General features: G+C 47.3%; 2 protein-coding genes across 2 annotated transcripts in view; one reads left to right on the forward strand and one right to left on the reverse strand.

The window, feature by feature from the left end:
- Positions 1-2,057: 2,057 nt before the first annotated feature.
- Positions 2,058-14,976, forward strand: part of PPP6R2 (protein phosphatase 6 regulatory subunit 2) — an 83,444-nt gene continuing 70,525 nt past the window's right edge. Inside the window, exon 1 of the mRNA XM_082850537.1 lies at positions 2,058-2,161. The gene's annotated coding sequence lies outside the window, so the exon portion shown is untranslated. The remainder of the gene's footprint in view (positions 2,162-14,976) is intronic.
- Positions 9,448-9,765, reverse strand: LOC309968984 (ATP synthase subunit g, mitochondrial-like; the record flags this gene model as incomplete). Its single annotated transcript, XM_082850480.1, has 1 exon — positions 9,448-9,765. One exon carries the CDS (start codon positions 9,763-9,765, stop codon positions 9,448-9,450), a length of 318 nt encoding a protein of 105 aa, XP_082706606.1.

Genomic DNA, 14,976 nt, shown 5'->3' on the forward strand with positions numbered 1-14,976 from the left:
GGTCAGTTTGCATGGGGACAATTAGAGGGTGTGACAGGATGCACATTCAATGGCCTGCGGCAGGAGGGTCTCCTGATTGGAGCTAGATGAACAAGGGGCAGAGCACAAATGAGACCCACCTGTGTAGGACCTGTGGGTGGCAGCAAGGACTGGCTTTCGTGCTGTGTGACATGGGAGCCCCTGGGGAAGGGATGGGATTGGACTTTTTTTGCGGTACGCGGGCCTCTCACTGCTGTGGCCTCTCCCACTGCGGAGCACAGGCTCCGGATGCGCAGGCCCAGCCTCTCCGCGGCATGTGGGATCCTCCCAGACCGGGGCACGAACCCGCGTTCCCTGCATCGGCAGGCGGACTCCCAACCACTGCGCCACCAGGGAAGCCCTGGACTTCTTTTTACTGGGTGCTCTGCTGACTGCGACAAGCTGGCCTCCAGCAAGTGTGGCAGGATAGAAACAGGGAGCCTGTTGGGAGGCTGCTGTTGTCAGTCAGGTGAGATAAACCTGGACCAGGGCTGCAGGAGGAGAGCTGGTTGTAGTTAGAAGTTGAGGGACGTGTGGCTGAACCAAGGGTGGGGTGGGAGAGCGGAGGAGCCCTGGCTGACCCCAGAAGAACATCACGATCAGGATGAGGGTTGCAGGCACTCAGAGCAGGACAACGAGTGGGAGCATCTCAAGCACTGGGACTCCTAGCGCTGAGCCCCTGTTCTGCAGCTCTACCCACCGCACCTCCAGCCTTGGGGGTGGGGTCTGCGCTTGCAGGGCTTGTAATCTATTCCCGGTTGAGAGCTTGACGCTTTTTTTTTTTTTTTTTTTTTTTGCGGTACGCGGGCCTCTCCCGTTGCGGAGCGCAGGCTCAGCGGCCATGGCTCACGGGCCCAGCCGCTCTGCGGCATGTGGGATCTTCCCGGACCAGGGCACGAACCCGTGTCCCCTGCATCGGCAGGCGGACTCTCAACCACTGCGCCACCAGGGAAGCCCTTGACGCTTTTTTTATCCCCACTTCCTGAAAGTTCATCCTACAGAACTTGCCAGAAATCTGCCCTGCCGTTTGCCTGGGGAAGACGTCCAGGGGAAGCTGTCTCCGCAGGAGCCGGACGTGGGGAAGCAGGCGCCTCCCGCCCGCCGAGCAGCCCCGGAGCAAACCTTCTCCCGCAACCTCTCCCGCTCCCTCTGCCGCCAAGGCTCAGCATGGCCAGGGGTCAGATCCGTCTCCGCCACGGACCACGTGCATTGGAAGCCGAGAGGCAGTAAGGGGATGACTGGCAAGAACGTTAGATGTTCCTTACGTGTTCCATTTCTTTTTCCAACGTCTCCCATGGTTCACGCTGCCACCTGAAATAACAATTCTCATTTTAGAGATCAGTTTGATTGAGTCAAACAACTCCGACAAATGCCAAATGGGTACATATTTTAATGTGCAAAATACTACGAGAACCTGGGGGGCACCTGGAAAAACCATGGGTCTGGTGGCTGCTGCTCCGACGCTCCCAGTCCGGGTAGTAGAGAGGACGGAGAGCTGACCACTGCTCACGGTTGCTCTGGCCGTGTCCACGCCACGTGCCCAAGGTGCTCGGGAGACACCCAGCTGCCCCAGTCGCAGAGGCCTTCAGCCTTAGAGGAAGGCTCCCAGGGAGCAGAGATACCCCTGCCCCAGATGTGTGACCCTCAAATCGTTTCAGGCCTCCGGAGGGGTTGTTCTGTTGATGATGTTGTGTTAGAAAATGTATCACCGCAAACGCATTAGCCCATCAAAACTTACCTACGCTCATGCAGAAATTTTGCGGTACCTCAGAAGGACCAGCGGAGGACGAAGCCGCGCCCGCCTCACCCCGCGCGGCCCCGCCCAACATGGGCCCCGCCCACCTATAGGCCCCGCCCCGCTGCGCGCGCGAGCCCCCGCACGAGGCCCCGCCCCCGGCGTGCGCGCGCCCGGCCGCCGCCACCGCCATTTTGGAGTGACCGGAGCGCCGCCCGCGGCCCGAGCCGGTCCCGAGCCGCCGGTCCGCCGGGCTGAGTCTGTAGGCGCCGTATCCGTGGGCGCCTCGCCCGGCCGGGCCCATGTGCGCGCGGCCCGCCCCAGGCCGCCCGGGCTTCGCCTCCGCCCGCGCCCTGGCCTCCACCCGGGCCTCCGAGGAGCCGCCGCGACGCCCGGCCCGCGGGGCAGGTGAGTGCGGCCGCCCCTCAGAGCCGGCGGTACTAGCTGGCCGGGCCCGGAGGGGCCACCCCGTCAGTGTCCTCATGTCGGCGTCCACCCTCTGCCTGTCGCTGCCCCCTCAGTGTCCACCCCTTTGTCAGCGTCCACGCCCCGCCCGTCGCTGCCGCCGTGATGCTCGCCTTGTCGGCGTCCCGCAGGTCAGCGTCCCCCAGGTCAGTGCCCGCCCCGTCAGTGTCCTCTACAACGGCGTCCACCCCCGACAGTGACGTCGTGTCCGTGTCCACCACCAGTGTCTCCCATGACGGTCCACCCGCACCAGTGACCTCCACGCCGTTAGTGCCCCATGCCAGTGCCCTCCCGCCTCCTTTACCCCCTCAGGGTCCCCCAAAGCGGTGTTCGCCCCCGCCTGTGGTGCCCTTCCAGTCAGTGTCTCCCACATCAGTGACCCCCCAAGTGCCCTCCTCCCTGTCAGTAACCTCCCCCTAATGTCCTTCCTCCGCCTGTGCTGCCAGTGCCCCCAGCATCAGTGCCCCCCCAGGCGAGATCCCCATCAGTCCTCCCAAGATTGTCGGTGTGCCCACTGCCCTCCTCACTCCTTCCTCCCTGACGCCTCTCTGTTAGGCACCCTTCGCGGCCGTGCCCTGACGCACCTGCCAGTGCTGCGCCTCGCAGTGCCCTCCGGGGCCGGTCTCCTGCCCGTCGATGTGGGACTCTCCGCTGCCCGCTGTCCTCAGTCCCCTTATCCACTCACTGGTTCCTCTGCCTGCTACTGTCCCCGTTCCATTACCGTGTGAGCTCATGTGTCTCCAGTCACCTACCCCCGTTCTGTCACCCCCGTACCCCTCACAGCCCCATTTCTTCCCTCATCTCATCACCCCGTCCCTTCACACCTGTCACCTTCCCTCGTGTACTTTACGGGCCCATTGAATGTCCTCCCACCGTCACCGTGACGTCTTCCACGCACCCCCACTCCTGCTTTGTGTCCTTACAGCCTAACTACCTGCATCGTCCACCCACGTGTTACTGACCGCTCCCACTTTGGTACTGACCCCCTGCCCTGTCACCACCAGCTCGTTCAGCCTGTCACCTCCGCTTAGTTCCTGCCTTTCACGGTACCCACTCCCCCATTTTGTCCCTGTACCCACCTGTCTTGTCCTTAGGGCCTTTTCCAGCGTGTTACTCTTTCACCACCTGTCACCTCCCCCCATGGCCTCTTCCTGCCATGCCCTTGGCCTCTCAGTGCCCAGGCCCTCACTGGCACTCTCAGCTGTTCACCTCTTCTTCATGTCCCTTCCTTTCTGGCTTCTCTTCCCTTTTGGCATCTCAAACTGTCACGTCAGCTAAGCTCTGGAAGGCAAGAAGCAGCTGGCTCTGAGAAGAGTCGGGGACAGAGACTTCTAGACCGAGGGGGCAGCACATGCAAAGGCCCTGAGGTGGACCTCCAGGAACCTAGATAAGACTGATATGTGGCCAGGGTAAGGGGGAGACACACAAGAGCCTTGGTTAGGGCCTTGGCCTTCCAATCATGCTGTTCCTTGCAGGCTGTTGAGTCTGAGTTTGAGGGACCCAGGCTGGAGATTGAGTTGGGGAGGGCCATCAACACCTGAATAGGAGGGGGAGAGACGAGGCATTGGGAGTGAGTGTGTTTGTGGTTTAGACCTTGGTGACGACTGAGGGAGTGATTTTGGAGGTAGAGCTATTGGGACGTGCTGATGGATTAGGAGAGGGGTGTGAGGGGAAGAGAGGACTCGGGATGATTTCTGGGCTTATTGATGGCGTACATGGGTGGACTGGGGCACTTTGGATGCGTGGATGGGGAAGCTGGGGGTGGTGGTGGCAGTTGCAGGGGAGTTGTTTTAGGTTGGAGGCGGAAAGTGAGGCTTTCTTGTGGCTGAAAGTAGTGGGAGAAGTCTGACAAGTTAAAGGGCAGTTAGGGAGAAGGAATCTCGCGGAAGAATCTGGAGCCCAGAGGAGAGGTCAGGCTGCAGGTGTACGACCTCAGCACAGGATAATGTTTGAACCCTAGGAAATGGCTATTTGTTTGCACACACACGCAGCAGAACACTTTGATCATTTATTGTGTGCTGCTGTCTTAAATGCTTAATATGAATTATTTAATCCTCACAGGAACCCTAGGGTATAAGAACTATTATTTTACTGTTTTATAGATGAAGAAACTAAGATATACAACAAACAAGTGATAGAGCCAGAATTTGCATCCCAGGCTGGCTGATTCAAGCCTCTCCTCCCCTTTTTCTTTTGGTTAAGGAAAAGGCTAACTTTTAAAGTACTGTTTTTACATTTTTGAATAATAACGGTAATCGATTATGTTTTAGGCACTTTGGTGTTCGTGCACGTATGTGTTCCAATAAAACTTCATTTAGAAAAACAAGCCCAGCCACTTTTTAAAGTAGCTCATTAAAAAAAATAAAGTGCCTCATTTAATCTTTATTACTTTTTTTTTTTTTTGGCCGCACCGCGCCTTGTGATATCTTAGTTCCCTGACCAGGGATTGAACCTGGGTCCAGGGCAGTGAAAGTCCAAGTCTTAACCACCGGACAGCCAGGGAATTCCTGATTTTTCTTTTAAGAACAAAGTGCTTTACCTTTTGTTAGCTTTGTATTTTCATGAGACATAACATTTTGACATAAAGTGAGTACGTGACTTGTGCAGAATTTACTATAGACCAGAGAGTGAAAACCAGTGCTAAATTCTATATTTTGACATCTAACCCAGTAATCATTTAATTTTTTTTTTTTTTTTTGGCCATGCCATGCGGCATGTGGGCTCTTAGTTCCCCTACCAGGGATCGAACCTGCACCTGCTGCATTGGAAGCCCGCAGCCTTAACCACTGGACCGCCAGAGAAGTCCATTTAATTCTTAAGAACGAGTTAATGAGGTCATTACTCATAATATTCCTGTTAATGTTCATGTGAGAACACTGAGGCACAAACAAGTAATGTACCCAAGGGTAGCGGTAAATAAATGGGAGAGCCAGGACTCAACTCACGTGGCCAGACTCCAATGGGTGGCTATGCACGTGGTAATCTGAACTCAGCATAAAATTCAGAGGACACCAAAATGTGTATCATTCTCACCCTGTCCATCAGCTGTCCTCTTCCTCTTGGAAATCATGTCATGTCCATATACAGCAAGCAGCTCTCTTTTTAACACAGAATGTGCAATCTTTTATTTCTTTAAAAATATTCCACCATTTAAAAATTATTGAAGAGTATTTTACACCCAATGCAAGGTACAGATCCTAAGTATATAAATTTGATGAATTTTAACAAATGTATACACCCGTGTGTCCATCACTCATGTCAAGATATAGAACATTTCTGTCACCCCTAAAAGTTTTTCTTTCTGTCCCTTTTCAGGTATTAAAGCCATCCTTCAAAATCGCAAGGCAACAATTGTTCTGATTTCTATTTTTACAGATTAATTTTGCACATCCTTGAACGTCATGTAAATGGAGTCATAAAGTATATGCTCTTTTGTGTCTGTCTTCTTTTACTCAGATAATGTTTTTGAAATTTATTGATTTTGATGCCTGTGTCTATAGTTTTATAGTTTGAGTAGTATTCCTTTGTGTGAAAATATTTTTCTTATTGATAGACATTTGGGTTGCTTTCACTTTTTAGCTGTTGTGAGTAAAGTCACTGAGTTTATTGTACGTTCTTTCGTGGACATATGTTATATCTTTTGAGTAAATATCTAGGAGTGGAATTGCTGGGTCATAGTATAGATATATGTTTAATTTGTTTTTAGAAAATGCCAAACAGGGACTTCCCTGGTGGTACAGTGGTTAAGAATCTGCCTGCCAATGCAGGGGACATGGGTTCGAGCCCTGGTCTGGGAAGATTCCCACATGCCATGGAGCAACTAAGCCCATGTGCCACTACTAAGCCTGCACTCTAGAGCCCAAGAGCCACAACTGCTGAGCCTGCGTGCCACAACTGCTGAAGCCTGCACACTTAGAGCCCATGCTCCGCAACAAGAGAAGCCACCACAATGAGAAGCCTGCACACTGCAATGAAGAGTAGCCCCCACTCACTGCCACTAGAGAAAGCCCATGCACAGCAACAGAGACCCAGTGCAACCAAATAAATTTAAAAAACAAAACAAAACAAAAAATGCTAAACAGTTTTCCAAACTGGTACCATTTCATACTCCCATCAGTAATGTATGAGAGTTCTAGTTTCTCCACATGCATACCAACTCTTGATATTGTCAGTCTTTCTAATTTTAATTCAGGTCGTAGTGGTATTTCACTATGGTTTTAATAACAGTGGTGAGCAACTTTTCATACGCTTTTTGACCATTTGTGTATCTCTTGCGAAGCGTCAGGTCTTTTGTCCACTTTTTGTTGGATTGTCTTTATTATTCAGTTTTAGAAATTCAAAAAAATATTCTGGTTGTAAGTCCTTTATGATATTTGTGTGTATGTACATACATACATATACAATGAGGGAGTGGGAGGAGGAGAGGAAGTGAGGGGTGAATGTTGTTTCCTATTTTGTGGTTTGCCTATTTGTTTCTTAATGGTGTCCTTTTTTTTAAAAAATTTTATTTATTTTTGGCTGTATTGGGTCTTTGTTGCCGTGCACGGGTTTTCTCTAGCTGTGGCGAGTGGGTGCTACTTTTTGTTGCAGTGCATGGGCTTCTCATTGCCTCATTGCGATGGCTTCTTTTGTTGCGGAGCACAGGACCTAGGTGTGCGGGCTTCAGTAGTTGCAGCATGCTGGCTCAGTAGTTGCGGCACATGGGCCCCAGAGTGCATGAGCTTCAGTAGTTGTGGCACGTGGGCTCAGTAGTTGTGACGGGCTATAGAGTGCAGGCTCAGTAGTTGTGGCACACAGGCTTAGTTGCTCCGCAGTACGTGGGATCTTCCTGGACCAGGGATCGAACCTGTGTCCCCAGCACTGGCAAGCGGATTCTTTTTTTTTTTTTTTTGCGGTACGTGGGCCTCTCACTGTTGTGGCCTCTCCCGTTGCGGAGCACAGGCTCCGGACACGCAGGCTCAGTGGCCGTGGCTCACGGGCCCAGCCGCTCCGCGGCATGTGGGATCTTCCCGGACCGGGGCACGAACCCATGTCCCCTGCATTGGCAGGCGGACTCACAACCACTGCGCCACCAGGGAAGCCCGGCAGGCGGATTCTTAACCACTGCACCAACAGGGAAGTCCCCCCAATGGTATTTTTTTACGAGCAGAAAATTTTAATTTGGATGAAGTCAAAATTGGTCAATATTTTACTTTTACGTTTTTTATGTGTTGTAAGACAATTGTGCCTGTACCAGAATTGTGAAGATACTGTCCAATGTTTTGTCTTTGTAGAAGCTTTATAGTGGTAGCTTTTGTATTCAGGTTTATGATTCCTCTTTTTATTTATTTTTTTTAAACAATATTTACTTATTTATTTTTGTATTTATTTATTTGGCTGCGCCGGGTCTTGTATTTATTTATTTATTTGGCTGCGGCATGTGGGCTCTTAGTTGCGGCATGCAGGATCTAGTTCCCCGACCAGGGATCAAACCCAGGCCCCCTGCATTGGGAGCATGGGGTCTTAACCACTGGACCACCAGGGAAGTCCCGCTCTTTTTCTTTTAAACAGCTTTATTGAGATACAAATGACGTATAATAAACTACACGTTTAAAGTGTAAAATTTTATAAGTTTTGACATATGTGTACACCTGTGAAATCATCACCACAGTCAAGATAGGGAATGTATCCATTGTTTCTCAAATTTCCTAATGCCCCTTTGGATCCCTCCTTCCCACTCTTTTTTGCCCCTCCACGTCCAAGCAAATACTGATCTCCTTTATGAGTGATCTGTCTTGCATGATTTTTTGTGTGAGGTGGAAAAAGTGTTCACTTCTTCCCCGTATGGGTTACACAGTCATTCTAGCATCGTTTGTTGAGAACTCTTTTTCCTCCTTTAAATTGCATGGGAGCCTTCGTTATAAATTAATTGAACATGTGTATGCAGGCTTATTTCTGGGCTTTTTGTTATGTTCCATTGGTCTATATTTCTATCCTGTGCCAACACCATGCTGTCTTAATGTCTGTAATTTAATGGTCAGTCTGGAAATCAGGTAGTGTGAGGCCTCCACCTTTATTCCTGTGCAAAATTATCTTGCCAGTTTTAGAATAAGCTCTTCAATTTGGATAGGAATTTTTGCTGGAGGTTGGTTGGGATTACTTTTTTTTTTTTTTTAACCAATCACTTGTGTTTATTTCAGGACATAATATACTATTTTGACCCATGGACGCTACTAAACTATAATCCTGTTAAATATCTATAGGATATTTTATTTTTGTAAAGATAGGTCTTTAAAAAAAAAGAGATTAATAACATATCAAAATTAGATTGAAAACGTAGGTCATTGCTTTCATTCTTTGTCCTAGTGTTAAAGATGTTACAAAGACACACAGAATATCACCTGGCTGGTCTCTTTTGGGGAAGCTATATTCAAATTGACAAAAAGTACCCCTACATTTACAGACACAGCTGTTGTCCAAGGGGTCTTTCTCTGATTTTAGCAAAGAAAAACAGTCCAGGGGCTTCCCTGGTGGCGCAGTGGTTGAGAATCTGTCTGCCGATGCAGGGGACATGGGTTCGAGCCCTGGTCTGGGAAGATCCCACATGCCGCGGAGCGACTGGGCCCGTGAGTCACAATTACTGAGCCTGCGCATCTGGAGCCTGTGCTCTGCAACAAGAGAGGCCGCGATAGTGAGAGGCCTGCGCATCGCGATGAAGAGTGGCCCCCGTTTGCCACAACTAGAGAAAGCCCTCGCACAGAAACGAAGACCCAACACAGCCATAAATAAATAAATAAAATTTAAAAAAACCCAAAAAAACAGTCCAAATTGTATTCTTTATACTAGGTGATTTAACTAGTATATACCATGTTTGGCACATGGCATTATTTTTCTCCTACTGGAACAAGTTCTTGTTTTCTCAAAGCCTTTCCCCAACTTTTCTAAAATTAAGCTTAAATGTTTATTTCAAGCCTTCAAAGTAAAATGGTATCCTCATGTATACATGTACCAGGTTGGTATATTCATATCTATCCTTTCCAATAGCAGGCTAAGCAAAGACATGCATTTAGAGCTGTATTAATGTATTAAAGCAAAAGACAACCCAACTTAATATCAAGAAAAATTGTGACCTTCCATGTAGTGCTTGACAGAGAAAACACTGATTTTGGCACATTATCTTATTTTATTCAAGTAGAAGTCTGCTTACACATGGTCCAAGAACACCCAAATAACAAAGCAAAGATTGGTCTTCAAACATAGCCAATGATGCCACGCTTGCCTATGATCTCGCCAACATAAAACCACATCCACATCTCAGTGGCCACCAAACCATTCAATAGAGCTTCCTTAACTGTTAGCTGTTTGAAGCTACCAGTTTGAGCACTATTGATAATTTTTTTCAAGCTTTGAATAGCTGTAGGGATCTCAGCAGGGGTTGGAGGAACCAGCTCAACCTTGGCATAGTGCCAGAATGTGGCCAGTTGAGGCTTCAGAGGCTTCGAGTAAGTCACAGCAGCGCTGACCAGCGCCACGGCTTTCTCCATGAGGTTATGGACAAACTGGGCCATGGTTCCATGATGGAAAGCCCGTCGTGCCGACTGCGGTTGGGATTACATTGAATCTATAGATCACTTTTAGAATTGAGTTATTAACTTTGAGTCTTCTGTGCAAATGGTATATCTCTCCATTCATTTAAATTTTCCTTAATTTTTCTCAGCAACGTTTTGTAATTTTCAGTGTGAAAAGTACACTTTTTTCATTAAGTATGTTTGTAGGTACTTGATATTTTTGATGTTTAAAATACTTTTATATTGTTTTTCAACTACTTGTTTTTTTAAGTATTTTTAAAAATATTTATTTATTTATTTTATTTTGGCTGCACCGGGTCTTAATTGTGGCACGTGGCATCTTAGTTGCGACATGCGGGATCTTTTAGTTGCAGCATGCAGGCTTCTTAGTTGCGGCATGTGGATTCTTAGTTGTGGCATGCATGAGGGATCTAGTTCCCCGACCAGGGATCAAACCCAGGCCCCCTGCATTGGGAGCTCGGAGTCTTGTCCACTGGACCACCAGGGAAGTCCCTCAACTACTTAATGTACAAAAACACAGTTGGTTTATGTATACTTATCATGTATCTTACAACTTTGCTCAATTCACTTATCAGTTCTCATGGTAGGTTTGTATATTCCTTTGTGTTTTCTGTCTATATAATCATATCATCTGTGAATAAAGACAGTTTTTCTTTCCAATTATTATGCCTTTTATTTGTTTTTCTTTGTAGTACCAGCTAGAACCTCTAATACAATGTTGAATGGAAGTGGTGATAGTGGGTCTTCATTGGTTGAGGAGGTTGCTTTCTGGTTCTATTTTATGGAAAGTTTTTACCATGAAGGGGTGTTGGAGTTTGTCAAATGCCTTTTCTACATTTGTTGGGATGATTATTTGGTTTCTGTCCTTTATCCTATCAATATGATGTGTTGTATTAATTAATTTTCAGATGTTAAAGCAACTTTGCATTCTTAGGATAAATCCCCTTAGTGTGGGGTGTATAATCCTTTTTAAATGTGGCTGAGGGGGAATTCCCTGGCAGTCCAGTGGTTAGGGCTCCGCGCTTCCTTTGCAGGGGGCACGGGTTCAATCCCTGGTCAGGGAACTAAGATCCCACATGCCGTGTGGCACAGCCAAAAAACAAAACAAAAAAAAGTGGCTAGGGCTTCCCTGGTGGCGCAGTGGTTGAGAGTCCACCTGCCGATGCAGGGGACACGGGTTCGTGCCCCGGTCCGGGAATATCCCACATGCCGCGGAGCGGCTGGGCCCGTGAGTCATGGCCGCTGAGCCTGCGTGTCCGGAGCCTGTGCTCCGCAATGGGAGAGGCCACAACAGTGAGAGACCCGCATACCGCAAAAAAAAAAAAAAAAAGTGGCTAGATTTGGTTTACTAGTGTTTTGTTAAGGATTTTTGCATATATTATATATATTCATGTGATATTTGTGTATGACCTTTTTTCCCCGTATGATATCTTTTTAAAAAAATTTTTTTAAATTTATTTTTGGCTGTGTTGGGTCTTTGTTGCTGTGCGCGGGCTTTCTCTAGTTGCGGCGAGTGGGGGCTACTCCTCGTTGTGGTGCATGGGCTTCTCATTGCGGTCGGTGGCTTCTCTTGTTGTGGAGCACAGGCTCTAGGCATGTGGGCTTCAGTAGTTGTGGCACACGAGCTCAGTAGTTGTGGCTTGCGGGCTCTAGAGCACAGGCTCAGTAGTTGTGGCGCATGGGCTTAGCTGCTCCGGGGCATGTGGGATCTTCCCAGACCAGGGCTTGAACCTGTGTTGGCAGGTGGATTCTTAACCACTATGCCACCAGGGAAGTCCCTCCCGTATGATATCTTTTGTTTTGGTATCAGGGTATTACCGGCCCCAGAGAGTGAGTTGGGAAGGTCTTCATTTCTTTTCGTAGATTGGATTTCTGTATGGGATCATATTCCTTTGGCTTGAAGCACTTCCTTCAGTATTTTGCATGTTGTGGGTATACTGGGGACAGAATCACTCAACTTTTGTTTGTCTGAAAAAGTCTTCATTTGCCCTTCAGTTTTGAAGAATATTTTTGCTGGATAATTCTAGGTTGACAGCTTTTTTTCCCAGCACTTTGAAAAAGTTATTCTGTTGTCTTTTAGTTTCTGTTGTTTCTGATGGGGAATCGGCTATCGTTCTTACTTTTGTTTACCTGATACACTTTTTCCTGCTGTGTTTAAGATGTATATTTATTTATTTATTTATTTATTTATTTATTTATTTTTTGCGGTACGCGGGCCTCTCACTGTTGTGGCCTCTCCCGTTGCGGAGCACAGGCTCCGGACGCGCAGGCTCAGCGGCCATGGCTCACGGGCCCAGCCGCTCCGCGGTATGTGGGATCTTCCCGGACCGGGGCACGAACCCATGTCCCCTGCATCGGCAGGCGGACTCTCAACCACTGCGCCACCAGGGAAGCCCCCTGTATATTTATTTTTATTAAATAAATTCTTTATTAAAAACTTTTCAATTTGGCTATAATCTTCTAGGTGTGCTGTTTTTGTGTTTATCTTTCTTGGATCTGTGGGTTGATGTATTTAATCAACTTTGGAAACTTTTTGGCCATTGCCTCTTAAATAATTCTTTTGCCTCATCATCTGTCTTCTCTGGGGACTCCAATAAAATAAAATATATTTTATTTTAATATTTATTTATTTAGGCTGCTCTGGGTCTTAGTTGCAGCACACAGGATTTTTTTTTTTTTTTTTTTAGTTGCAGCCTGTGGACTCTTAGTTGCAGCATTCAAACTCTTAGTTGTGGCGTGCATGTAAGATCTAGTTCCCCAACCAGGGATTGAACCCGGGCCCACTGCATTAGGCATGTGGAGTCTTACCCACTGGACCACCAGGGAAGTCCCTCCAGTGATATCTATTTTACATTGTTTGATGTTGTCCCACAGGTTTCGAATGTGTTGGTATTTTCAAAATTCTTCTTTCTCTCTTTGTTTACATTTGTATATTTTCTTTTCATCTGTTTTCAAATCCCCTGCTTTTCTTTGTGCTCATTCGGTTATTTATTCCGTCCAGTGACATTTTAATTTCAGATACTGTATTTATTTATTTATTTATTTTTGCGGTATGCGGGCCCCTCACTGTTGTGGCCTCTCCCGTCGCGGAGCACAGGCTCCAGACGCGCAGGCTCAGCGGCCATGGCTCACGGGCCCAGCCGCTCCGCGGCACGTGGGATCTTCCTGGACCGGGACACGAACCCGTGTCCCCTGCATTGGCAGGCGGACTCTCAACCACTGTGCCACCAGGGAAGCCCTCAGATACTGTATTTTTCAGTTCCAGAATTTCCTTTTGGTTCTTCTTTCAAGTTTGCATTTCCCTGCTAATATTCTCCACCTGTTCATTTCTTCTGTTCCCTTTTCCTAAAATTTTAAAAAATATTTATAATTGCTGTTTTGACATTTTCATCTGCCAGTTCCAATGTATGGTCATTTTTGGTTCCTGTAGATTGTTTTTTCTCTTGATCATGGGTAATATTTTTCTTCTTTGCATGTGTAATAATTTTTTATTGCAAAATGGACATTGTAGATAGTATACTCTAGAAACTCTGTTTTAGGCTGTCTTTCCTTAAAGAGTGTTGAGTTTTGTTAGGGCAGGCTGTTAAATGACTGGAAGGTGATCTCCATCCTGTAGGAGCTTTTCTAGGGTAGATCTGTTTTGGCTTTTTACTAAGTTTTAGGGCATAGCTTTTAATTCTGGAACATCGTTTTTACTCCTAAGGCATGGCCTTTCTGGGGTTTTAATAGAAAACCTTTCTAGTTTGGCAGAACTTAAACTCCAGGGTCTGTCTCCACTGTACTGGACGGTTGCTGAATCTTGGCTCAGGTCTTTCACCTCACATAGCTGTTTTCAGATATTTAAAGTATATCGTGTTGACTTGTTGCAAGTATACAATTAACTAGTTAATTGTCACAGCTAGAGCTACATATATAAACATACACATATACATTTGGTGAGAACAGTTAAGCTTCGTCATAGCAAATTTCAATGCATTGTTGTTAACTGTAGTCACCATATTCTTTTTTTTTTTGTGGTACGTGGGCCTCTCACTGTTGTGGCCTCTCCCGTTGCGGAGCACAGGCTCCGGACGCGCAGGCTCAGCGGCCATGGCTCATGGGCCCAGCCGCTCCGCGGCATGTGGGATCCTCCCGGACCGGGGCACGAACCCGTGTCCCCTGCATCGGCAGGCGGACTCTCAACCACTGCGCCACCAGGGAAGCCCAATCACCATACTCTTATATCCGATCCTCAGACCTTCTTCATCTTATAGCTGAATGTTTGCTCCCTTTTACCAACCTCTCCCTGCACCCTCCTGCCTCCTGGCCTCTTTTCTACTCTCTATTTCTTTGAGTTTGACCTATTTTTCTGCTTGGTTTCTTGGTGTCTCATCCCACCACATGCTGTTTAGGAGTCAGCCAAGGATTTGGGAGGAATTTAATGTAGGTTTGGGGGGGCTCCCTTTTCTGATTTTCCTGTTTGATTTTCAGCCATGCTGGTAGCCCTGAACTCTGGCCTCTTTCCTCCTTGCTCTCCTTCTGACAGAGATCGTGTTCCCTCCAGTTTCTGCATGTTCTTGATTGGTCTCCGGTACCTCCAAATACTTGTTTTTATTTTTTAAAATTAATTTATTTTGGCTGCATTGGGTCTTCGTTGCCACACGCGGGCTTTCTCTAGTTGTGTCGAGCTGGGGCTACTCTTTGTTGTGGTGCACGGGCTTTTCATTGTGGTGGCTTCTCTTGTTGTGGAGCACGGGCTCTAGGCATGTGGGCTTCAGTAGTTGTGGCATGCGGGCTCTGGAGCGCAGGCTCAGTAGTTGTGGCGCACAGGCTTAGTTGCTCCGTGGTGTGTGGGATCTTCCCGGACCAGGGCTCGAACCTGTGTCCCCTGTGTTGGCAGGTGGATTCTTAACTACTGTGCCACCAGGGAGGTCCTAAATATACTCTTAAAATAATGCATTACTTATAGTTATGTAAGTAGTAAAAGAATGAAGTTATGGATACTGCGAATTAATGATTATCTCTGTGGTTAAAGGGAGTTGAATAGGTTGTCAATTCTTCAGTGTATTAGAAACAATTTATTTTTTTTTAAAGTAGGCGGCATATGTGAGCAAATGGTAACATTTATTAAATCCCAATACATGGATATTTGTTATATTCTTCTCTGGACCTTTTTATATTTTAAATTTTTTCATAATTCAGAATAAATAA

This window comes from Leucopleurus acutus (assembly GCF_964270905.1).
Source record: "Leucopleurus acutus genome assembly, chromosome: 11".
Lineage (NCBI taxonomy): Eukaryota > Metazoa > Chordata > Mammalia > Artiodactyla > Delphinidae > Leucopleurus > Leucopleurus acutus.